The sequence below is a fragment of the Trachemys scripta genome, chromosome 6 (assembly GCF_013100865.1).
Source record: "Trachemys scripta elegans isolate TJP31775 chromosome 6, CAS_Tse_1.0, whole genome shotgun sequence".
In the NCBI taxonomy this organism is placed as follows: Eukaryota; Metazoa; Chordata; order Testudines; family Emydidae; genus Trachemys; species Trachemys scripta.
The window spans coordinates 31,220,255-31,247,172 of record NC_048303.1 but is presented as its reverse complement, the minus strand read 5'-3'; the positions used below and the strand labels follow the sequence as shown (position 1 = coordinate 31,247,172).

Genomic DNA, 26,918 nt, shown 5'->3' with positions numbered 1-26,918 from the left:
TTTATCAAGCTCAATCTTGAAGCCAGTTAGATCCAGTGGATCTGGGCTTAAATGTCCAAGAGACGTAAGCACTTTTAAAAATCCCATCTAAAATGATCTAAACTGTTTTTAAATGGGGTTGGGTGATAATGGGGAGAAGCTGGGAAGGCAGGAGGGAATGAGTCAGACAGGGCCGAGGGGGCTAGTGGGTGAGAATGGAGGCAGAGGGGCTGGTGCAGCGGCTAGGGGGGCCAGCAAGCGGCGCGGGTAGTAGGGAATGGGGGCTGGGAGCTGCCTTGTAGCCTCTTCTCCCCAGGGCCAGGCACCCCGGAGCCCCGCCCCGGGAGCAGCCTGCGCCCCCCCAAGTGTAACTCGACCGGAGCCAGCGCGACAGCTGCTGCTCGGGCGGGGCTGCGCTGCGGCCGGCCGTGCGCCCCGGGGCCGCTGCCGCCTCCTTCGCCGGACCTGGAGCGGGCGGCCCGCGGAGCCGGTGAAGCTGGGAGCGCAGGCGGCATGGCCCCGGGGTGGAGGAGTCCCGGCGGCGGCCTCCCCCGCGCCCTGTTCCTGCTGCTCGCCCTCAGCCTACGGGCTCTCGCAGGTAGGGCTGGAGAGACCCCGGGCCGGGCCTCCCGGAAACTTCTCGTCAGGTTGGGCTGGGCTTCTGCCAGGCGCCGGAGAAACGCTGCCCCGCTCCGGGCGCGAGGCCCCCCGGCTGCTCCGCAGTGGGCTCGGCGGGGCCTGCCACCCCCTGCGCGGCCGCCGCGGCTGCGAACACCTGCCCAGCCCGGCCTGGCCAGCGCTCTACTCCGCCGGGCGTGCGGGACCCTCTGGCTCCGGCCGCCGCGCGGGGCTGGTGCCACTCGCAGCCCGTCAGCTGGAGCCGACACATGCGTGGCGGGTTTGGGCTCCGGCGGTCGCTGCACTGTAGCAGAAGGGAAAAGGCCCCGAGCACCAGGCACTTCAGGCCACAACTCCCTGCCGGAGCGAGCGCTTTCCGCTGCTACCAGCTACAGTGATCGCGGGGGCTCAATTCCCTGGGCGCGCTGTACTACCTACGGGCCTGGGTGTTTGTCTGCAGACCTGCAATCGAAGTCAGACTCATTTGACAGGCACTCCCCTCACTTCGTATCCGTTTTAAGCCAGAGCTAGCCCACCAGGAAGGGATTTGTGGTCTTGTTCGTAATTAGTGGCCCAATCCTCCGTTCTTTGGAAGGAGAAATGCAGGATCAGGGGTCTGAATTGGGATTTCAGAAATGTCAGGCCTTAAAATAAGTGCTGAACTTTTAGACCTTTTCTTTGTTTATTATTTGCTTACAGTGGATTGAAGATTTATCAGCACATTAAAGTTGTATTCCAGACGACATTGTTTGTTCTATTTCTTTATGGTGTATAACAAAAACCTTAAAAGCTTTTTTGTTTAAAGATTTTTTTTCCCGCTCGTTTTTTTTATTTTTTTATTTTTTTTTGGTCACCTGAAATATTAGGCATTGATTTCTGGTTTTGGTTTTGTTTTGTTGGTTGGAGGACTGTCTGGAGAGCTAGTGGGACAGTGATACCACAAGAGAGACCCTTTACATAGTCACATAACTTTATTCATGAGAGTAGTGCCAAGAGTGAGGAATTAGGCACATACCTAAGGGCTTGCAGGAGCAAAGCTGAAAATATGAGCTGCAGCTGCCCTGTCCCTCAGTAGAAGGGGAGTTGGTGTTCAGTCCATTTTTTTTTTTTTACTACTTTTTGTTAAGAATGGTTTAACTTAAGCTCCTGACAAACAGGATAAAAGCTTTTTGTGAAAGAGTCAACATCTCTTCCCTTTCAACCAAGGGCAAAGAAACCTCCGGCTCAGGTTTTAGTCTATTGTGATGTCTCTATTTCACTGAGGTCTGCAGTCCTCAGGAGGCCCCTCCTGGAAAACCTGATATGTCCCATCTCTGTAATAAAAAAAAATTAGAAAAAAGACTTCCCTCTCCTTTTAAAAACTGTAAAGGGTCATCCTAAATTACAGAAGATAAATAAAAGACACAAGCAAGACTCCCCCCTCCCTTTTTAGTTCACTTGTAAAGTAGTGATCAAAATGTTCAGAAGTAGCCATTACATTTGAGACCTCTCATGCCTGAGCACCTGCAACTCTTCTAGACAAAGAACTTTATTGTCCAGGCTCTTATGCAATCATTAAAAGTAAGTAGGGTGACCCAGATGTCCTGATTTTATAGGGACAGTCCCGATTTTGGGGTCTTTTTCTTATATAGGCTCCTATTACCCCCTACCCTGTCCCGATTTTTCACATTTGCTGTCTGGTCAGCCTAAGTAACAGTGTAACTAAAATCTCAAATCTTTTACGTCTCCTTATAATAAATAACAGCATCAGTAGTTTTTCTTACTACCTATATTCTAACAGTGGATGTAATTTGGCAGTTTGAAATAGCCATTTAGAGAGTGATACATTAAGTAGCTGTAGAAGTGTGCATTGTAGCAGAGCCACAACTTTCAGGAACCCCTTAGCCTGTGAGTGAATTGCAGTGGAATTCTCCTTGGAAGTTGAGGGTGCTCATCATTTCAGAAGCCCCATAAGTGTAATATAGATGTCTTAATTACACTGCTCTACAGCCAAAATGCTTCTGAAATAAATGTAGTCAAACTTAACTAATTCTGGGTCACTGAGAACAAAAATGATGCTTAAAATTGTTGATTGGCTCTAGTTTTCAAGATATGCTATTGGGTCAGTATGTATGACCCTTGACTTGGGAATGACGGAGGATAAGTGAGTTATAAAGGGAAGGGATCTCAATTTAAACCAGAAATGACTAAAATACATCTTTGACTGGATCTATGAATAAATCTATGACTGGGTTTGGACAGTACTTGCTTTTTAGGCAAAACAATGAATGATGCAATCTGAAGCTGGGATTGCATCATACATGATATGAATTGCATCATGTTATTCCTAGAGGTCATGGATGATGCAATCATAACGAAGCTTACATCACTCTGCTGAACAAATTGCCCTATATCAGCTCTAGAAATCATAGAGTCATGCTGTCTTATTTGTCAGTGTTTGATTTTGCAAAGGGACACATTTCTGTTTAGCCAAAGTGAGCAGAGATGCCTCGTACTTGTGTGAACAGTGCAGATAACTTCTGCTATGTTTGTGGTGAAGTGACTTTTGCATCACAAAAGCGCAGTATAACCACTATGGTTAAGAAAGCCTATCACCTTTATTTTGGCTGCAAAATTGGAGATCAGGACGAGAGGTGGGCCCCACACATATGCTGCAACACTTGTGCAACAAATCTTCGCCAGTGCTTGAACAGGAAAAGGAAATCTATGCCTTTTGCAGTGCCAATGATTTGGAGAGAGCCAACAGATCATACCAGCAATTGTTACTTCTGCATGGTGCCTCCAGTTGGGAAAGGTGTGTCAAAGAAGAAAAAGTGGACTGTGCATTATCCAAACATTCCATCAGCTACATGCCCAGTACCCCACGGAGAAGGACTGCCGGTTCCTGATGCACCAGAATCATTCTCACTTGAGTCAGACGAGGAAGAGGATGAAACTTCTGGTCCTGAACCATCAATGTCACAGGACCCACATTTTTCTCCCATCCTCCTCCTCTGAACGACACCTCATAACACAAGGTGAAGTGAATGACCTAGTCAGGGATTTGGAACTACCCAAGAGTAAGGCAGAGCTGTTGGGCTCCAGACTACAGCAGTGGAATCTCCTGGCAGGTAATGTTAGGGTTTCCATGTTCCGTGACCGTCAAAAGGATCTTGTCCCATTCTTCTTCATGGAAGGTGATCTTGTAGCCTGCAACAACATCGATGGTGTGATGGCAGCCCTCAACATTGTTCACGATCCAGATGAGTGGAGATTGTTCATTCATTCATCGAAGACGAGTCTTAAAGCTGTTTTACTGCATAATGGCAATGTTTTGCCATCAATTCCAGTTGGTCATGCAGTCCATATGAAGGAAACCTATGACAACATGAAACAACTTTTGAGGTGCATAAACTATGACCAACATCAGTGGCAGCTTTGTGGCGATTTGAAGGTTGTTGCTCTCTTGCTTGGTCTGCAGAGTGGATACACAAAGTACTGCTGTTTTCTCTGTGAATGGGATAGTCGTGCAAGAGATTCCCACTACATCAAGAAAGATTGGCCACTCTGACAGTCATTGGAGCTTGGGAGGAAAAGTGTTCAGCATCCACCACTTGTTGAATCAAGGAAGATTTTGTTACCACCCTTAAACATCAAGCTGGGTCTAATGAAGAACTTTGTCAAGGCCATTGACAAAACACAAGCAGCTTTCAAGTACCTGCGTGGAAAATTTCCAAGGTTAAGTGAAGCTAAGATAAAGGAAGGTGTCTTTGTTGGTCCTCAGATTCATGAACTTCTTCGAGATGATGCATTTGACCATGCACTGTGTGGCAAGAAAAAGACGGCATGGAAAGCCTTCCAGGTAGTGGCAATAAATTTTCTCGGAAACAACAAGGCAGACAACTACAGGTCGTTGGTGGAAAACCTCCTCCTGCTTTTGCTGTTAAATAGCCTGCTTAATTTAAATGACTCTTAGAGAGTCTCTAAACATAATGGTTATTAAAGATGGCATTGTCTTTCCTTTTACCAGTCCTTAGAGAGGCGACTCTTGTCTTTCGGAGTCTGATAAAGAGTTTCTTATGATTATAACAAGCAAAAATTTTAATAAATATTTTAGTAACTATTTTTACATCAATATTGAGGTCTACTCACTACAGCTCCATTGTGCTAGGCAGTTTACAAACAACACAATAAGAGACAAGGCCAGGTCAGTGCTAGAAACTTTTGCCAGTATAGCAATGTCACTTAGGGTTTATTTGTTTATTTTATAACATTTCTATATTGGCAAAAGCCATAGTATAGACACAGTTATACAAGCAAAAAAAAAAAATGCTTTTGCCAGTATAGCTTATTCACTTGAGGAGCTGGTATAAGCTATACCGGCTAAAGCACTCTTGTTCTGGTATAAGCTGTGTCTACACTTGGACAGTTTGCCAGTATAGCTATACTAGAAAAGCTTTTCTAGTGTTGTCTAGGCTTGAGAGACAGTTCCTGCCTCCAAAAGCTTAACTGAGATTCAGAGTGGTTAAATGACTTGCCCACATTCTCACAAAGAATATGTAGTAGATCCAGGATTTGAACTGGGCCCTACTAAATGGTAGTCAAGTATCTTAATCACAAGGCCACTTTTCTTCTTGAATTGTAGTAGGTGAAAGATTTACAGATAAAGCATATTTCATGTATGCTGTACACTCTGCTAGTGAGGGTTATTTGCTTGCAAACTCATTTAGTATTTGCTTTTCATTGTACACAAAATAACTAAGTGTTATAGTGGGGAAAGATTGGATAAACAGAAAATTTACTTTGGATTAAAGGTTAGATGTGCTTTAAAATGTCAAAGGCTAATGTAGCAAACTCCTTCCCACCTTTTGCGCTGTCCGTGTCATTTAGCAACAATTTGACATGTAATATTGTTTCTACCATCTCTTTTTCTCCTCCTCCTTCTCTCCTAGTTCCTGCCTCCAAAAGCTTATCTTCTCCCCTAGACTCATGTGCTCCCTCATTTTAGGGCTCTGCTCCTAATTTAGCATTGTATTGCTCTGCTTCTGCTCTTTGTACTAGCAGTCAAGAATAATTTACTAACACACTGTTGTGAAAAGCCCACGCTTCAAAGAGCCATAGTTTAGACCCTTACTCTTGACTTGTGTGCACATAGTCAAAGCACAGTAATGTTGATGGAGAAAGCAGTGCAAGGAGGAATTTGGAATTGTAAAGTGCCACAAAGGACCTGACCTTCTAAAACAGAGACCTGTTAACTCAACATCCCACCATATTAGCTTTTCAACCTTGCCAGTGCTTTTTGAAACTTCTTGCACTCTTTAAAAAATTTTTTTTTATATAAAATTGCATTTAGGAAAAGCAGCTGCTGAAGATGAGTAAAGAAATATCTAGGTACTTACAGCTCCCATCATTGTAAGAACATAAGAACAGCCATACGAGGTCAGACCAATGGTCCATCTAGCCCAGTATCCTGTCTCTGACAGTGGCCAATGCCAGATGCTTCTGAATGAATAAGCAGAACAGGGCAATTTCAAGTGATACATCCTGTTGTTCTATCACAGCTTCTGGCTGTCTAGGGACAATTGGAGTCTGGAATTGCATCCCTGGCCATCTTGGCTAATAACCACTTATGGACCTATCCTCCAGGAACTTATCTAATTTTTTTTGAACAGTTATACTTTTGGCGTTCCCAACATCCCCTGGCAATGAGTTCCACAGGTTGATCGTGCATTGTGTGGAGAAGTACTTCTTTTTGTTTGTTTTAAACCTGCTGCCTATTAATTTCATCAGGTGACCCCTACTTCTTGCCTTATATAAAGGGGTAGCTAATATTTCCTTATTCATTTTCCCCATACCATTCATGATTTTATAGACCTCTAGCATATCGATGTCTCTTTTTTTAAACTGAACAGTCCCAGTCTTTTTAATCTCTCCTCATATGGAAGCTGTTCCATACCGCTTATTATTTTTGTTCCCCTTCTCTGCACCTTTTCCACTTCTAATATATCGTTTTTTGAAATGAGGCAACCAGAACTGCACACAGTATTTAAGGTGTTGACATACCATGGAATTATGTAATGACATTATTTTCTGTTGTATATATCTATCCCTTTCCTAATGGTTCCTAACATTCTGTTAGTTTTTTGTTTTTGTTTTTTTTTTAAACTGTAGTTTTGGAGCATCTCACAAATGTTAATGAATTTATCCTCACAACACCTTTGTGATGTAGAGAAGCATTATCCTTGATTTAGAGATTGAGGACAGTGGAATCTCCATCATTGGAGATTTTTAAGAGCAGGATAGATGAACACCTGTCAGGGATGATCTATATAATATTTAGTTCTGCCATGAGTGCAAGGGACTGGACTAGATGACCTCTTGAGATCCCTTCCAGTCCTTTGATTCTATGACTTGGAGTCAGAGAGATTTCTATGATAGCTGGGAAAGTAGTCTCAATTTTGAGTCCTCATCTAATGCCTAAACCAAAAATCCCAAATTCCTCCCAGAAAAAAGGTATACAACTGAAAGGAAGGCTTGGTCACTGTTTATGAAAACTGGAAATATCCCTGTTAATTATCATACTATATTACTTTTAGTACGTCTACTATAGCAACCAGATATGTGTCTATGCAAAAGAAATTCAGTAGGTGTCCTCTATATTTTTGTTGCATTAATGTGAACTCCGCTATTAAAGTTTTATATCATGTAAGTCAATCATTTCATAGATACCAAGGCCAGAAGGGACCATTGTAATAATCTCGTCTGACCTCCTGTATAACATAGGCCACAAAAATTCCCCCAAATTTACTTTCCCTGTAATTTTTTAACATGAATTTGGAGTAGTCTTACTTCTCATTGTAAATATCATATCATATCTGAGTCTTCTCTGAACAACTCCATTGGCTGTTGATTTACACCAGTGTGAGAACAAAATTAGGTCCATTACCTATGCAGTAGATGGAGACCCTGGATCCTATTAATGAGTCCCAGAAACCAAGTTTTTGTTTGTTTGTTTGGTTGGTTGGTTTATTTGTTTATTAAATAAAAGGAAGCATGGGGATCTCTACAGGAGCACACTTGGGCCCAAATCCTGCTCACCGTACATAGATCTAGCTTTGAATTCAGTGTTAGACCTGTTCATACCACATTAAAATCATTTAAAATATGGGGGGAAATCTTGGGTTTTTGCTGTTTTCTCTTTTTTTAATAAAGAAGAACAAGAAGTTGTTTGGTCTGGATGTAGATCTGGATTTGAATGGAAGCTTATTTTGTTTAATGTAATGGTACATAAAATATTGTTAATGACTTTTCCCCTTGAGGCATTTGTTATTTTCAGGGAATATAGCTCTTGTAGCTTATTCAGTGACTATGACAAGCAAAAACAGAATCTTTTCCTTGCAGTATGTTAAAATGTTTGGCCTAGAGAGCACTCTCCTAGAAAAGAACCTGAAGAAGGGGGCGAAGGAGGAGAAATCTATGAAAAGCCCTCGTGCAATTATCCATAAATAATTCTCATGAGCACCAAAGCCTGCAGGGGCATGTGCTGCTCCCTGGAAGTATGGTTCTATTGTAGCCATGCTGTCAGAGCCTTCCCTGGGTGCAGCTGCCGCAGGCATCTCTTCATCTGGGATACCCCTGCACAGAGGAGGGCTCAGGACAAGATAATGCCGTCCTAGGTTGTGCTACCTTTTTCTGAGGAATCTCTATGAAGGGATGATGATTTCATGGCCCATCCAGCTTTCACCCCTCTTCCCTGCGGAGCCTTCCATAGGATTCCAGGAAGTGGGGGACAATGTTATTAGCCCACTAGCTCCCTCACTCCTATTTCTGCTCAGGACATGGGAGGACTGTCCATGAATCTTATGGGAGGCAGGGAGTGGAAGCCATCTGGGCCTTTATTTCAATTGGTATCACTGCTGATTATGTTTGTCTTACAGAAACTAAACGTGAGAGCTACCAAAACATTTCCCATGTAAAAAAGGTGAAGTCAGGTTAGAAAATAAACAGTTCAGTTATATAAATGTGTGGTATTGGGTGTGCATGTGTATATATAAATATAAAAGAATAGCACAGGCTAATGACTGGCACATGATGGCCTATATTACATTGGTGGACGTGCAGGTGAATGAACCGGTGATGTTGTGGCCGGTTCATTCACCTGTACGTCCACCAATGTAATATACGCCAGCAATGCTCCTCTGCTATGTACATCGGCCAAACTGGACAATCCCTACGTAAAAGGATAAATGGACACAAGTCAGATATTAATATACAAAAACCTGTAGGAGAACACTTCAACCTCCCTGGACATACAATAGCAGATTTAAAGGTAGCCATCCTGCAGCAAAAAAACTTCAGGACCAGACTTCAAAGAGAAACTGCTGAACTTCAGTTCATTTGCAAATTTGACACCATCAGCTCAGGATTAAACAAAGACTGTGAATGACTAGCTAACTACAAAAGCAGTTTCTCCTCCCTTGGTGTTCACACCTCAACCGCTAGAAGAGGGCCTCATCTTCCCTGATTGAACTAACCTCGTTATCTCTAGACTGATTCTTGCCTGCACATTTATACTTGCCTCTGGAAATTTCCACTACATGCGTCTGACGAAGTGGATATTCACCCACGAAAGCTTATGCTCCAATACGTCTGTAAGGTGCCACAGGACTCTGTCGCTTTTTACATTTGTCAACGTGTACATGTATTTCCCTAAACTTGGAGGAAACAGTTATGTTTCAGATACCACTGTGATAATTTAGTATGTTGACTTTATAACAGCAATTACCTGATTAATGTATATGTAGATAACCACAATATTGAAATCACAGCAAAGACTTGCTTTAATTCCAGTATCTGTTTCATTGTGTAAAACACTTTCATGTCTCACACTACTGCATCAGGATCAAAGGAACGTCAGGATTTTCCTCTATAAAAAAGATATGGTATTAAGTTTAACCATACAGTAACTGTTGTCATCAAATATCTAGGTATACCCATCTTCTAATGGAAAATTAATTGCTTTGTTTTAGCAATCTGACACATGCATAGAGGCAAAGTCTCAAGTTTATAAGGATGGTGAAGTTCTACTCAGCACTTTAAAGCCACGTCATGGCAATCTAGTTATAATTTCCAGACTGTAATTTTTACTAATCTGCAAACAAATTGCAATCCAAAAATCTTTCCTACTTCACAAACTTTAGAAAAATAAGTTATTTCTAATCTGATCCTTACAGGGGTTGCTGATCAGTATAATACAATACTATTGCCCAACTCTTGTATAACATTTCCTAATCATAATGTTACCCGCACACTCTAGGGAAGTGGTGGGCAACCTACATCCCGCCAGGGTAATCTGCTCGTGGGCCGCAAGACAGTTTACATAGACCGTCCGCAGGCATGGCTGTGGTTCGCCACTGGGAACTGCAGCCACTGGGAGCTGCGGGCAGCTGTGCCTGTGGACGGTCAATGTAAAACTGTCTCGTGGGCCGCATGTGTCTCACCACTGCTCTAGGGCATCCCACCTCTACTCTTTTGTGGGCTCAAGGCATAACCCAGTTAATTTAGGCCACCCCCATCTTACCCAGGTTCTAGGGGTTGGGGCAAAAGGCACCTACCCTTACCCAATTCCTAGGGCTCAGGGCGTAATCTTCTATGGATTTGCAGGGCCTTGTCCTGGTTAAAGAGCCTTACACAGTAATATCCTCAACCTCTATTTATTAACAATCACCAAGCAGAATACACATGCTAAGCATACAATGCTATGCTCACCAATCCCGATTACACAGGAGGACTTTCCCTGTTGGCCATGCAAGGTCAGTCTCATCTGGGTTCTAGTTGCTGTATGTCACGGTCGTGCATACGATTTTAGCAGCTCTGACCTTGGGCTGTGTCTTGGAGGTGTGTTCTTCTTCCAGGTCTTTCCTTCTTCTTCTTCTTTTTTTCTTTTCCTTTCTTTCTCCTTTTTGGACCCCAGTTTATATAGTGAAACTTGAGTCCTGCTTATATGGCACCGAGACCATTTAGAGTGAGAGATATAAAATGAGTCTGTTCTACAGCTTTAGCTAACTGCCAGTTGGCTTTTAGCTCATGCAGTACAGGCTCATACAGTAAGCTCTAGAGGTCCCAGCTTTGATCCCGTCCACCGACGACTGGGGTCTGTTGGCGTTACAACTGGGGGCTCGTCCAGGATTTCAGCTGGGAAGTCTCTGAAGTTTGGGATGTGCTTCCTCAGCTAGGGGAAGAATGTAACTCATACACCTTCTGGGTGTGGTGTTCTGTCCCACCTAGTGGCACTGAGACTGCTTAGAGAGGGAAATAAAATGAGTCTGCTCTATAGCCTTAGCTAAGAGCCAGTTGGTTTTTAGCTCATGCTGTAGAGGCTCATGCACCAAGCTCCAGAGGTCACCGGTTCTATCCCGTCTGACAGTGACCGGGGTCTGTCGGCGTTACACTTAGCTACATCTTGACCAATCATTTTATTAAAGTATTACAAATAATTCTTTGACCAGTCCTAATATATTGCAAAACAATTCTTTAACCAGTCATACCCTGCCACCTCAGTTGATTTAAATCTTGCATAATTAGTTATGCAACAGACAGAAACAATCAAAGAACCAGACAGAGACTATACAGATAAACAATAGAGAAGCAGGGACCATAAAGTCAAAACAATAAAATAGTATAGATTTCACAATCACAACTGTTGGTAAGTGGTTCCTTGCCAGACAGAATGCTGTCAAAGAAAGTTTTTTCTTTAAACATCTTAATATCTGTTTTTTTAAATCTGGTGATGGTGGGTACTATTAGAACGGGAGTGCCTTCTTCGCAGGCTGATATTTCGTTGTTATAATGTAATTTAGATGGAATGTGAGGATGTGACTTTCTGCTTTTTAGCTCATGGCTGCTGCTGTCCTAATGTGGCTGCAGAAAAAGGCCTCAGACCTCACAATAGGTCTCAAAGCACTTTACAAAGGAGGTCAGTATCATTATCTCCATTTTAAGCAAGAGGCAAATACAAGGTTACCTTTAGAAAGTAATTACAACTAAATCCCAATTTTTCCAAACGCTGATTCAAAACTCAAGTTATCTGAAATTTATTCCCTCACTTCTAAAGTCTTGCAACATCAACATTAGTTTGTTCAAAACTATATTACAAGGGTTTTGGAGACCTTCATAAAATCTGGGGTTTACCAGTAGTAGAATGAGCAATAAAGCTGAATTCCACAGTATTTCATATTAAAAAGATTGCATCACATTCTCCAAAAGAGATCTGACCCATTTGTTGCTTTCCATATAAAAGTGGAAGCATATCTCAAATTAGTATTAATCAGCATTGTAAAACAACCTAATCAAGGATTCCCTCCCCCCCATGTTCTCACAGTTTACTATGACCCCTTTGAATTTTTAAAGGGCAATCTCTTTACTTTCCAGAATTGTTTTTCCCGCCATTGTACATATACTTAAGTGTATTTGGGTTACTCAAATTCTTGTTTCTGTGACTGGTAATCTTAATATCTAGCACTGTTCAGTATACACAAACCTTTACAAAAGCATCAGCAAAAAAAGTTAACAGCTGCACATGAATATTGCATAAAAACCCAAGTTTATTTCCATAGATGACAGCTTCTAACAAATAGGTTTTCTATATTAATAAGGATACTGCCATAGCCTCTTATGCAGAATTGGAGAACTTTATTTTAGAGGTTTTAGTACAAGTTAGTCACTACCACCAGGCTGACACTTGTGTAGTAGATTTAGGGCTAATATTTATCTTTTCAGATTACCTCAAGCATTCTGTATGTACTCTGGAGTTGCTAGGGTTAGATTTAGAGACACTCCTGTTACAGTCTAAATTACTGTTTCAGAGAACAAACAACAACATTTGTAAATAAATCTGTAGGTCATAACATTTTGTTATAAACTAATCTAAAAGAATCACTTTGGTTGAGTTCTGATGAATAGTTCTGGGAGTTTTCCAACAGAGCATTCTATCTGAAGACACATTTTCTCTAAAGAAAAGCACTTCACCTGCAGATAATTATCTGATCATTTCCCTAAGAAAAGAAAGGCTGTTTGCTGCCCTATTATATGGGATGCACCTGTTGGTGGCCCAGGGTCCATCCCTGATAGGGATGAGGATATAAAAGAGGTCCTAGGAGTTTACTGTGAGAATGTGTTTATTAGCAGTGAACTGAGTTACTCTAGGTTATAGAAATAAACTTATTTATTGGGGTTTTGTAGGAACATGGAGTTTTTCATTGTGCTTTATGGGCTGCTTTTCAACAAGTGCTTATAGGACATGTAGTGAGAGTCTGGGATGCTTATGAATTTATAATTGAATTCTTACACTTTTTGATGTAGTGCTGTTATGAGCATCTTGAGCTTGACAAATAGAAGTGGAACCATTTGTCTCCTACTTTTTCCCTCTTCCCGAGCTGACACCACAAATGTTGGACAGTCATGAAATGAGTGTAAAAGAACCAGGCTTTTAAAAGTTTTTAATGTATCGAAACAAACAATCAACACCCTCAAGAACTAGTTGCATGAAAAGGAAAAACGTCTTTATGATTAGAAAATGAACATTTATTTCCCTTACTAAAATCCTAGACTAAGGAAGATTTACATTACCTTTTACTGAAAGGTCTTATATTATGAAGACTGAGAGCACACAGGTAGTTTGGATCTATGTAGTTTGCTGTTAGAAACTTCTGATACTTCTCATACTTGATTAATTTTTTTATGAACCTCAAGATAAAAAATAAACATCTTAAAACCATCTAGTCATGCACACATCTGGCCTATGTAAATACATGTTCTTAGTACCTTTTCCTTCATTCTTCAATCCTTGAGGGGGCCATTCAATCCTTAAGGGGGCCACTTAGGGATCTGGGGCAAAATCAGTACTTGGTCCTGCTAGTGAAGGCAGGGGGCTGGACTCAATGACCTTTGGGGGTCCTTCCAGTTCTATGAGATAGGTATATCTCCATATATTATTATATTATTCTTCTGCCTCAGTTCCTTTTGATGGTTTTCCACCCACTAGTTATATCTTGTCTTAGTTGGAGTGTAAGCTCTTTGGGGTTGGAGCTGTCTTTTACTGTGTTTGCACAGTCCAGTCACAATATGGCCCTGATGGGGCTTCTCTATTATTCACTAAGCACTTTCAAAAGTTGGGCACCTACAGTTGTGCCATACAGATCCCACAACATCTTTATCTACCACCAATCCACCTGTAAAAAGACATTATAGGACAAATGCCAATGCCAGCAGTGCCAAAACAAAAAGCACTTGACTGTTCCACAGCTGAAAGAAAAAAAAGTTTGTTGGCACGCAGGACAAATTCTTTCACTTCAATTTCTGGATGGTTTCAAATTGTAGTCCCACACAGAGCATATTGCAGCAATCTAATCCCAACATGGAGAAGGTGGGGATAAATTGCAGTGACATCTGCATTCAGAAGCAGAGGTTGCTCCCTTTTCAACAAGTGCAGATGGGGAAAAAACTGCTCCTGGTGCTCCTGCACCGCTGCTAGCTCAGCATCCATGAGCAGTGGAGAATCTAAAAAAAGAACAGGAGTACTTGTGGCACCTTAGAGACTAACAGATTTATTAGAGCATAAGCTTTCGTGGGCCACAGCCCACTTCTTCGGATGCATATAGAGTGGAACATATATTGAGGAGATATATATACACACATACAGAGAGCATAAACAGGTGGGAGTTGTCTTACCAACTCTGAGAGGCCAATTAAGTAAGAGAAGAAAAAAAAACTTTTGAAGTGATAATCAAGCTAGCCCAGTACAGACAGTTTGATAAGAAGTGTGAGAATACTTACAAGGGTAGATAGATTCAATGTTTGTAATGGCTCAGCCATTCCCCATCCTTATTCAATCCTAAATTGATTGTATCTAGTTTGCATATCAATTTCAGTTCAGCAGTCTCTCGTTGGAGTCTTTTTTTGAAGTTTTTCTGTTGTAAAATAGCCACCCGCAGGTCTGTGATTGAATGGCCAGACAGGTTAAAGTGTTCTCCCACTGGTTTTTGAGTATTATGATTCCTGATGTCAAATTTGTGTCCATTAATTCTTTTGCGTAGAGACTGTCCGGGTTGGCCAATGTACATGGCAGAGGGGCATTGCTGGGACATGATGGCATATATCACATTGGTAGATGTGCAGGTGAACGAGCCCCTGATGGTATGGCTGATGTGATTAGGTCCTATGATGATGTCACTTGAATAGATATGTGGACAGAGTTGGCTTGGGGCTTTGTTACAAGAATAGGTTCCTGGGTCAGTGTTTTTGTTCAGTGATGTGTGGTTGCTGGTGAGTATTTGCTTTAGGTTGGGGGGTTGTCTGTAAGTGAGGACAGGTCTGTCTCCCAAGATCTGTGAGAGTGAGGGATCATCTTTCAGGATAGGTTGTAGATCTTTGATGATGTGCTGGAGAGGTTTTAGTTGGGGGCTGAAGGTGACAGCTAGTGGTGTTCTGTTATTTTCTTTGTTGGGCCTGTCTTGTAGGAGGTGACTTCTGGGTACTCGTCTGGCTCTGTCAATCTGTTTTTTCACTTCAGCAGGTGGGTATTGTAGTCTAAAACGAACTCCAAACTGCCAACATGAGTAATAAGTGGTAGGCACACACTCTCATTCTGTGGGGTCAATAGTAATCTCCATTATTTATTGTGATTGATTCCCCAATCTGTTCCCATTAGCTATTTTTTTTCTGGAATGAGCCTTTGGTGGTGAGCCTTCCTCAAAGCGCCAGTCTTAGCCAGACACTGCATAAATCACTCAGCTAGTGCTCAGGGCACTTAGCCATCAGGACAGAAGAACGCTCTTATGCAATCACCCACTATTATCCTGAGAAATCTCTTGGAAACAGAGAAACAGAACTTCCTTTCTTGAGCGTATATGCAAGATTGTAAGCTTTTTGGGACAGGGACTGTATTTTTGTTCTGCGTTGGTACAGCACCTAGCACAATGGGGTCCTGGGCGCTACTGTAATAACAATAATTAGCATTGAGAGGTAGCAACTTCAAAACTGATAAAGGGAAATAGTCAGTACATAATTAGACTGTAGAACTCACTGCCACCGGATATCATTGAGGCCAAGAATTTAGTAACATTCAAGAGGCGTTGGACATGTATAGAGAACAAGAATATCCAGAGTTATAACAATTAATACAAACAAAGAATTTTGGATGGGATAATAATTCAGGGTTTAAGGCAGTCTCTAACTCTGAGGGATTAGGACCAGACCTTTATGGGGGGCAGATTATCCTATAACTGACTACTGTGGGGTTTTTGCACCCTTCTCTGAGGCATCATACTGGCTATATAGACCATGGGTCTGATCCAGGGGTTCTCAAACTTCACTGAACTGAGACCCCGTTATGACAACAAAAATTACTACAGGACCCCAGGAGCCTGAGCCTGCCCGAGCCCCGCCTGAGCCCCACCGCACAGGGCGGGGGGTGGGCGGGAGCCAAAGCCCAAGGACTTCAGCCCCGGGTGGGGGGCCTCTAACCTGTGCTCTGCCATCCAGGGCTGAAGCCCTTGGGCTTGGGCTTTGGCCCCGGCGGTGGGATCAGGTTTCAGCCGTGGGCCCCCAGTAAGTATAACTCCAGCCCCGATGACCCCATTAAAACAGAGTCACAACCCACTTGGGGTCCTGACCCACAGTTTGAGAACCGCTGGCTAATCCAATATGGCAATCCCTATGTTCCTAACTTTCAAGAAGTGACTCCTTCCTATCCCTGGTAGGGACAGCAAATGTGTCACCTCCTGAAGTAGCAATCATGAAATTTAGATACTATAACAATTAAAAAAGATTAGAAACTGTTTGACAAATCCTCTGCCTTTTATGTTTTGACCTTTAATAACTAGATAATTTAGTAGATTGCATGACATTTCACACTATAATAACACAAAGGTTATATCTGGTTGTGTTCTCTAATTGCGTGGAATGTTACCAGGCTACATTAGTGCAATTAATCTGAGCAACAGTTGTCCTGTGACCTAATTCTGACATTTCTTTTTTAGTGCCAAAAAAGAAAATCAATAGCTTAGTTAGCATATTTTCGTTTCCACATCAGAAGGGTTCAGCGTTTCTGGAAGTACTTTCAGTGTTAGCTACGTTGTTTTTGCCTGCCTACAGCCAAAACATTATTTTATCTTTAAAGAGAAGCACTGATGCCAATATCTGTTAAACACTTTGAAGACCAGAAATGTTCTGCAGCTGTTCTGCCATGTGGGAACTGAGTCTTGCATTGTGTGGAGGAGTGGGATGCACATTTATTGCTTTAAGAGATGGAATGGTATAGTTCAATATTTTCATATAAAAAGACTACCAATATTAAACTCGGGGGGGTGAGGGAATTTAGTAAAGTCTCATTCTCTTGTACCTTGCATGGATGTGAGGGACTCTCCTGAATTACAAATCCAGGCATAGTAGGGAGAACAGGCTTCATGTGGCTGCTATTCCCCCTTGGGAGTGAGTTGGGGACACACAAAGGTATGGAATGGACAGAGCCTTGGCTTCTCCCTCCCCAGTGCACTGGAACTGAGAGGACTTGATGGATGGTGTAAGATACGCCCTGTAAAGGCCTGCATTAAGTTATTTCCCCCCAAGAGCAAGGGAGGAGCAAGGAAGGAGTTGTGACTGTGAGTTCACCATTCCCTCCCAGGGTTCCTTCTGCGGCAGTGAAGCTAGATGCCACTCCTTTTGCAGGGCTTAATCTAGCCCAGAGTGAACAATTTTGATAGAAATTTTGATAGAACAAATTGTGTTGCTAATTTTAAGTAAAGTCTTTGATCCCAATTTTCTTCTCCGAGATGCATGCACAGCTCCTGGTAACTGCACAAGTGGATTTGGGTGCAGAATTAGGCTTCTTGTGGTTGGTAGTTACATGTTTTGGGTGTTGCTTTTTAAAATTAGGGAAGAAAGAAGTTATTTATTGCTCTGTATTTCAGGTAGAAAAGGACAAGGAAAAATCATTTGAAAAGCAGTTTTCAGTGGGACTGGAGATGCTTGAATAGCAGTGAACTAGGGCTGAAAGTGGACAACAATTTAAATGTGATTTTTGTTATATGGTGACAGTGAAAGCCAGTATGATTATGTTCTGCATACAGAGTCCCCCAAAAGAGCAAGAGTTGCCAGGCTGCCCTAGAACTAAAGCAACCAGCTAATTACATGATATGCAGAAGATTTAAAATGAGAACTCACTCCTTCAGTTTTTTGCATCTATGGAAATATAGAGACAGCTAGTAGCAGTAACTATAGAGTAAGTGAATTTTAATGTCACATACTTACATATTAATATACAAACTTCCCACGACATATTTAAGAAAATAGAAAATTCTCATTGCTTAAGTGGATTGAGCTTTTACAGAAGAAGTTGTTATAGGTGGTGTCTGAGTTAATGGGACAAAATACTCACCCCCTACTATATCTAAATGATTGACTGAAAAAAGCCCTCTTCTATAAATCTGAGCTCTTTCTCCATATCTGCTCTTGTTTGTTACAGAGACAAGGTGGGTGAGGTAATATCTTTTATTGGACCAACTTCTGTTGGTGTGAGAGACAGCTTTCGAGACACATAGAGCTCTTTTCAGATCTCCAGAAAAGCTCTGTGTGGCTCAAAAGTTTGTCTCTCTCACCAACAGAAGTTGGTACAATAAAATATATTACTTCACTCACCATGTTTCTCTAATATCCTGGGACTGACACAGCTACAACTACACTGGTTTGTTGTAGTCATTTTGAAGAAAGATGCTCTGACTTTGTCTCAGGACCTTTCCCCTCTTTCTTGGGGCTCAGTTCAGTATTATGGAATGTACTGCCCAGTCCCAGAGAGAATATAAAAAACAAGTTCCTTAAATGATGTGCTAAATTCACATGTTCTAACAGCAAGAGACATTCTAATGTTACTGTCTCAACTCCGTTCATATTCCATGATGATATGATTGGCAGCTTGATGTAACCAGAGCAAAAACAATTTCTCTTCAAAAGATATGGTCCCAGAGACATTCAGAAGATAACCTCTAATGTGGTTTTAGCCAAAAACCATACCGAAGAGGTTCCTCTAGAGGAACCTGACTGCTACACTATAATAACATGCTTCTTTCACTAGTGAAGAACCCAAACACAGACAATGCTAGGACACTGTAGGTGGTCCTGGCTCGAGTAGTGATTTAGCCATGGATAAATGCCAAGGTTGATAGATCCGTTTGCCGAGTTAGCTGCCCCACCCACAACTATGGAGTCGAAGTGTTGGCTTGTAAAAGGCAAAATTTATAATCCCAAGGATTTTTTTGTCAATTCTTCTGTCATTTCCACTCAGATATTTTCCCCCCAGTGCTTCACTGTGAGGCATTTTTGATCCTCTGCTACCTCTATCCTAGTTGTTCTCTAGTTCATCCAGGAAGATCTAGATAAAGGTATAGCTCTGTGCACAATAAAACTTACCCCAAGGGATGTGGTAGGTTCTCCAAGACTTGGAATCTTTAATCAAGATTGGATGTCTCTCTAAAATATATGTTGTAGTTCTGCCACAGAGTATCAGGCTTGGTGCAGGAATCACTGGGTGAAATTCTATTGCCTGTGTTATGCATCAGGTCAGACTAGATGATCATAATAGTCCCCTTCTGACCTTAAAATTTGTGAAAGGTTCAAACTTCAACTATAGATTTCCTAAGGGAGTTCATTGGTAGGACTCTAGTCAGATCCCATACAATTGCTCCGATTCACTAGGGGTTGTAGGATCTAACGTAGCAATAGAAATATAACTCCTCAGACTCTTAATACAGGGATTGAAAGCCTCTGCATTCCTCCAATTGAACTTCTCGCGGCCCATGATATTATACTGCTTTTCCTAAAATCTAGTGTGGCCATAGTGGAAGGGGTGATTAAGACATGGGAGGGGACTTGAAATAATCTAAGTTCATTTTCCATCTGTGGCATAGACTTCCCATGAGTTTGGGCAAGACACTTAATTTCTCTGTGCAACAGATTGCCATCTGTATAGTGCGGGTGATAGTACCTCTTTTCTCCAGCTCTCTTGTCAGTTAGGTAATAGACTCTTCAGGGTAAGGGCCGTGTTTTACAATGTGTTTGTACAGTGTATAGCACAAAGTGTTCCTGGCCTTGGTTGGTACCTCTACACACTACCACACTACAACTACTACTACTATTATAGTGATTAAGAACAATTCCTTCATCCGTCCAATTCTCTTGACCCAATATTTCCTTTGAAAAAGGGAGATGCTTACATTCCTCTGTTATTAGAGCAATAATATTTTATCTATAGAGAACAACAATAACAAAAAGGTCAGGAAAACTGCTATTGATTTTTCAGGCACATGTTGTATGAGAGACTCTAGTCTACGGCATCTGAGGTCTATTGTCCATTTACTTGCTTCCTGTCACCAGCATGTTCATGGGAAGAGGAACTCTTGTCCATTCAACTCCAAAACTTATTTGACTAGATCAATTGTTTTTCAGCTCTTTTATTCTGCAGATTATTTCATTAGAGAGAGAGATCCTTTAGTGCAGTATTCTCAACCAATGGTCTGGGGCCCCCTGCAGGCCTCGAGCAGGTTTCAAGAGGGCCTCCAAGCAGGGCCAGCATTAGACTCGCTGGGGCCCAGGGCAGAAAGCTGAAGCCCCACCTCATGGGGCTGAAGCCCAAGTTCCTGAGCCCTGCCACCTGGGGCTGAAGCTGAAGTCTGAACAACATAGCTTTGTGGGAGCCCCTGTGGCATTGGCCCCCAGGCAATTGCCCTGCTTGCTACCCCCTAATTGCTGGCTCTGGCTTTTATATGCAGAAAACCAGTTATTGCGGCACAGGTGGCTGTAGCGTTTTTAGAGCATGTTGGGGGAGGCCTCAGAAAGAAAAAGGTTGAGAACCTCTGCTTTAGTGGACCACATAACTTCCTGAACTCCCTCCTTACTACTAGAATCTTCTCTCTTTTCTGGAGATTTTTGGACCATAGATTGAGAACCATAACCCTAGGTTTATGCCCTCTTCGGTGTTGTCTGCTTTTGCTGTAGAACTACAGTGATGATATAAAAGTCTTTCCACTGCTTCTCTAAACATTAGATGTAGGGCCAGCAGTGTGTTTAGCTTTTGGCCACAAGGTTCTCAGTAGCATTATTTCTCGGATATAGTATGTACTACATAGGGTTCTATTGTGCACTGCACCAGCTGTCTGGATTGGTGTATTCTAGCATGCAAAAATGGAAATTTAATTCTTACTATTCATTTTCGGATATAGTAGATACCCAGTGTGTGTATGTGTATGGTAAGGACGAGGAGGCATTTTGCAAAAGTACATATATTGTAAGTCTCTTTTTTTTTTTCTTTTAGTATCATTTTATGGTGATAGCTACGTGGAGTTGAACATTGCAGAATCATCCACTCGAACATCACTGCAGTTACGATTTCGAACCAGCAAGCCCCATGGATTGCTTTTTCTTGCAGCTGGAAACGAGGATCATTGTTTGGTGGAACTGCACTCGGGATATTTACAGGTGTGATTTTTAATTATGAAAAATAGAGAGCACAGGTACTGGTTTGCATAGTGTTTGTCTTTGGAGTCATAGAGGGACCACCAAGTCATCTAGTCTGACCTTCTGTACATCACAGGCCACTAAACTCCACGCAGCCACTTCCAACAATCAGAATTAGACTAAAGCACTACAGCTCTCAGGAGACTAAACCATTGTGTGCTGCAAGCAGAGAAGAGGAGGGACCAAGGTGTACCAATGCCTGATATATAGTAAAACCTCAGAGTTACGAACACCACAGTTATGAACTGACCGGTCAATCACACACCTGATTTGGAACCGAAAATATGCAATCAGGCAGCAGAGACAAAAAACAAAAACAAAAAACAAATACTGTACAGTACTGTGTTAAATGTGAACTACTAAAAAAATAGAGGGAAAGTTTAAAAAAAATTTGACAAGGTAAGGAAATTGTTTCTGTGGTTGTTTCATTTAAATTAAGATGATTAAAAGCAGCATTTTTCTTCTACGTAGTAAAATTTCAAAGCTGTATTAAGTCAGTGTTCAGCTGTAAACTTTTGAAAGAACCGTAACATTTTGTTCAGAGTTACAAACATTATAGAGTTACGAACAGCCTCTATTCCTGAGGTGTTCGTAACTCTGAGGTTCTACTGTACCCAGATAATCCTGGCAAGTGAACAACATCCATGCTGCAGAGGAAGGCAAAAATCCTGTAAGGTCTGACCGGGGGGAAATTCCTTCCCAACCGTGCCTATGGCAGTCACTTAGACCCTAACCATGTGAACGGGAACCAGTAAGACAAGCATCTATGAGAGAAAATGCTAGGTGCCACCTCAGAGCCCTGATCCTGCCTATCTAGTGTCCTGTCTCCAGCTACGGCCATCTCTGATGCTTGAGAGGAAGGAGACAATCCCTTCCCCCCCTCCCAGAATATATTGAGGTGAAAATTCCCTTCCTGCCCCGCAGGTGTCTAGCTGAAGCATAAGATTTTAGGAACATAAGACATAAAGGGACCCCCAGAACTGTCAAAGGCAACCTGGCTATACAGTCCCATTCATACTTTTATCAAGAACTATCTTAAAACTGATTGCGTTGTTTGCCCCCACTACTCCCAGAATCTCACTCTTCAGATGGTTAGCAACCTTCGTCTAAGTTCCAGCCTAAATTTATTCATGGCCAGTTATTACCCATTTATTCTTATGCCAGGCCAACATTGTTCTTTAGCTTTAATAGCTCTTCTCTATCCCTGATGTTTATCTCCCTAATAAATTTATAGAGAGCAATTAAATCCCTTCTCAAGCCAGGCTCTTTTAGTCTCCTGTTATAAGATATGTTGTCATTTCTCTGATCATCCTAGTAGCCTTTCTCTGCACCTGTTCGAGTCTGAATTCATCTTTCTTCAATTTGGGTGAACACAATTGTACACAATATTCAAAATGAGATCTTACCAGTGCCTTGTCTTATTGCTACTGGAAATATCTCGCCTAACATGTGCTAAGACTGCATTTGTCTTTTCCACAGACGTATCACATTAGTAGCTCATAGTCATCCTGTGATCGATTTATATACTTGTGTGTCTCTCCTCCTCTTTCACTTTCAACTGTTGAGCTCCCAACTTATAGCAGGAATTCATGCATGACCTTGCACTTTATGCTCACCTTGGGCTCTTGTAAATTTTGGTCATAGCAGAACTGGATATAGTCGCTTCCTGGTTTTCCATCTGACCAAGTCGAAAATTGTGTTGTCAGGTAAACCTTCCCAAAATGTATAATGGGTTTGGATTTGATGTTGTGGTGTTAGCAAATCCATAACAATAATAAATACATTTGTGCTCATAGTTTGAAAATGCAACGATTGAAACTTAAGTTGAGCAGCTGTCAAAGCATTAAGTATTACTTGTTTCTTTGAGACACACACAATTAATTTAATTGTCATCCATGCACTCACTGATTTTCATCATTAAAATTTTGTCTCTTACAGTTGAGAATGAACTTTGGAGCAGGGGAACGAGTGCTGCGTTCTCAACGGAGCTCCCAGCTAAATGATTTAGCCTGGCACCTGGTTGAATTACATCATGAAAATGATAATGTCACACTGGTAATTGATAAACATTATAGGACTAGTACAAAAATGCCTGGGATTCTATATCAATTAAACATTGAATATGGACTCTACGTTGGTGGGAGCGGTACCCTTGATGTTCCTTACCTTGATAGAGCGCTAACCAATTTCCGAGGCTGTATCGATGACGTGTTATTCAATCAGCATGAGATCCTAACATCCCTGAGACCTTATCCTGGGTTCAGAAATGTTCATGAAGTGTCACTGGGATGCAGTGATGAATTCTTTGCAAGTGAAGATGAGCCTATCAGTTTCTTTAGTTCCAAATCCTATGTTTCTTTCCAGCTGTGGAACGTCCAGGGTGAAGGATGCTTGGAGTGTGCAATACAGACCTCAGCTCAGCGAGGCTTGCTGCTTTATCATTCTGGACGAGCAGGAGATTTCATTGCAATGGAAATTGAGAATGGACTAATTAAGGCCCATATTGGAAAGAGTAAAAGTAGAATGCAGCTTTCTTCTCTTAAGTCAGTCAGTGATAATAAGTGGCACTCCATTGAGTTAAAATTTACTGCACAATATTTGCAGCTGATGATAGATGGAGAAACAGTGAAAACATCACTGCCTTCCCACAGCAAGATACCCCTTCTTAAAGGGCCACTCTTTGTAGGTGGTGTAGATGACAGTACACGGGTAGAAGTGATAAAGTTAGAGCTAACCTCAGTTTCTGGAAAATATGCCAGAGGAGGATCCTTCAAAGGTTGCTTAAGAGACCTGAAAGCCAATTCAGAAAAGAGATCATTAAAGAATGTTCTGGTTACAAAAGATGTTTCAGCTGGATGCAAAACAGAGAATTCTTTTAAGACAAATTTTTCTGTAGTGACAACAGAAAAGACTTCTCTTGTAACAGCAGCCTCCACTTCTGTCAATTTTCCTGACATCTCCAAACCCCAAGGCAAAGAGGATAGTGGCCATTTCTTGGTTCTAAATAACTTGATTGTCCCAGAGGGTGGACAAGCTCCACTTGAATCTAAACATATTAAAGTAAATTTAGAGTTTAAGAAATTAGGGGTTCGTCAGTCACAGATCTTTTTTAAAATAAAGGAGCAGCCCTCTCATGGTTACTTGAGATTAGGTGTTGAACCAGAGCAGGAGAAGGGCACATTTACGATGTTAGACCTGTGGCAAGGAAGAGTTCTATATGTCCATGATGGTTCTGAGGACACTTACGATAATTTTACTTTTTCCATTTCTGCCAGTAGTAAAAAGGACATACCTCCATATCTGCAAGGATATGAGCAGCATGTTTTTAGGATTACCATCGCCCCGACAAATGATGTTCCTGAACTTACGCTCCCTGAGGGAAACTTATTTCTTTTGTTAGAGAACTCAAAGAAACGCTTGACTGCTGACCTAATAAAGGTTTCAGATCAAGACACAGACTCTGCCAATCTCAGTCTTTCAGTACTTGGAAATCTGAATACAGATGCAGGATTTTTAGAAAATTCCAAGAATCCCGGAAGAGCCATTATTACTTTTTCTAACGAGGACTTAAAAGAAGGCAACATTTTCTTTGTCCACACTGGGGTCAAGAACTCAAGGATTGTGCTGCGAGCAAGTGATGGAGAGAAAATGAGCAACACAGTTGTGTTGCGTGTCATGGCTGTTCCTTTGGATTATAAAGTGGTCAATAACACAGGAATAAAACTGCTACAAGGCAATGCAGCTTTGATCACACTCAGCCACTTGGCAGTTGAAACAAATGCCATCCAGCAAGAGATGGAGATACGATATGAGATCACAGAATCACCCCAATTTGGTGAAATTCAAAGGCAGCATTCTAGCAGAGAGTGGAAGCAAGTAAACACTTTTTCTCAGCGCTCCATTGAGCGCAGCCGTGTGAGGTACTATAGTATTTTCAAAGCATTGCAGCTGGAAAATGTTACAGAACACTTTAAGTTTAAGGTTCACATTGGAAACAAAATCAGTGATGAGCTTATGTTTCCAATAACAGTGAAATGGTTGAGGTATAATTTATTGAACCATGTTCCTCTAGAAATTGAAAAAACAAAAAAGAAATGTCTGAATTCAGATAATCTTTTTGCTGTGATGGTGGATATAGAAATACCTGAAAATGAGCTTAATTATAAGTTGTTGTCCTTACCCAAGAAAGGGAAAGTGCTCCTTAACAACCACGCCTTGAAAAAAAATTCAACTTTTAGCCAAAAAAGCATTATAGACCGTGAAGTAGAATATGAATTAATCAACAGACCCCCTGAGAACACTCAGGATTCATTTAGATTCCTAATTTTTACAAAGTATTTGGAGTCAAATGTCTATGATTTCAAAATCAATATTAAAGCAGATCTCACAAGCATTATTTTGACAAACAATGGCTTGACCATAACTGAAGGTGAAGGAGCGCTAATAACAAAAAGCAGATTGTTTGCACAAACCCCGGATAATAAGGCCTTTCAATATAAAGTTACAAAGAGTCCTCAACATGGGAAATTAAAACTCATTAACTTTTCAGATTCACCAGAGAGTAATGATAACCTCACCGCTTTCAGTAACCAAGATATAATGGGTGAACGCCTTATGTATGTCCATGATGACACTGAGACCATGTATGATGAATTTCTTGTCATAGCATCCACCACAGAATCAGGAGAATGGTGGAGCTCTGCTGTTGGAACAGAACCTTTATCAGCAGAGATAAGATTTAATATTTCTGTTGAGCTGAAGAATGACGAGAAACCAATACGTGTGGTTGATAAGGTATTTCATGTAATTAAGAATGGGCAGCGCTTATTGACCTTGGCAGATCTATGCTACCATGATCCTGATTCTGATTTTGATGATGGGCGGTTGCTGTACACTAGGCGTGGCATTCCTAATGGAGACTTGACTCTAGTGAATGATAACACTCATAGACTCTATCAATTCAAACAAGAAGACCTGGAGCAAAAGCGAGTCCTATTTACACATAGTGGTGCAGATTATGGGCGCTTTGTGTTATTTGTAACTGATGGCAAACACTACACGTCTTCCCTTCTAGAAGTGAGTGCTTCAGATCCCTATGTTAGACTAGCAAACAATACAGGCTTATTGGTCCAAAAAGGAAAAGAGAGTACTATTACAACAACTAACCTTAGTGCCATCACAAATCAAGACATTAGAAGGGATCATGAGATTACTTATGAGATATTCTTATCTCCAAAACATGGAAGAATCTATGTAAATAATCTAGCAACAGATTCCTTTACCCAACTTGACCTAAAAAGGGGACATGTGATTTATAGGCATGATGACAGTAACAACCTGGTTGACACATTTAACTTTACAGTTTATGCTAAGGATATCCACCAGGATAGTGGAATGCATGTTCGTATGTACTTGGAAAGCCATCAACGTCCACCAAAGATTGTACACAATAACAACCTCTTAGTTGAAGAAGGAAAACCAGTTAAAATCAGTAAGGGGAAATTGCAGGTGAGTTAAAATTTAGCTTTAATCTTCTATCTGTAATGGATTTTCTTCTTTATTCCTGTTTCCCAGGCATAGCAAGCCCTTTTAATGTCTCAGTTCCACAAAACTGTCATCTTTAACATAACTAACTTGAATTATTGTTAGATATTAATTTTGGAGAGTCACTCCAATTATGGTATCCGCACTTGAGAATCTGCTGGCATCAGTGCAGAAAGGGCTATAGACTTCAGGTAGCCCCGCACTCTGACACAGCATTCCTCCATCACTAGAAA

General features: G+C 41.5%; 1 protein-coding gene across 2 annotated transcripts in view; it reads left to right on the top strand.

Annotated features, from left to right (window-relative positions):
* The first annotated feature begins 400 nt into the window (after positions 1 to 400).
* The window catches only part of LOC117879404 (chondroitin sulfate proteoglycan 4-like), a 116,852-nt gene continuing 90,334 nt past the window's right edge, over positions 401 to 26,918 (top strand). For both annotated transcript variants that reach the window (XM_034774583.1, XM_034774582.1), the window contains exons 1-3: positions 401 to 577; positions 20,939 to 21,102; positions 23,080 to 26,649. In XM_034774583.1, coding sequence (XP_034630474.1) covers positions 493 to 577; positions 20,939 to 21,102; positions 23,080 to 26,649 — 3,819 coding nt within the window. In that variant the 5' untranslated portion in view covers positions 401 to 492. The remainder of the gene's footprint in view (positions 578 to 20,938; positions 21,103 to 23,079; positions 26,650 to 26,918) is intronic.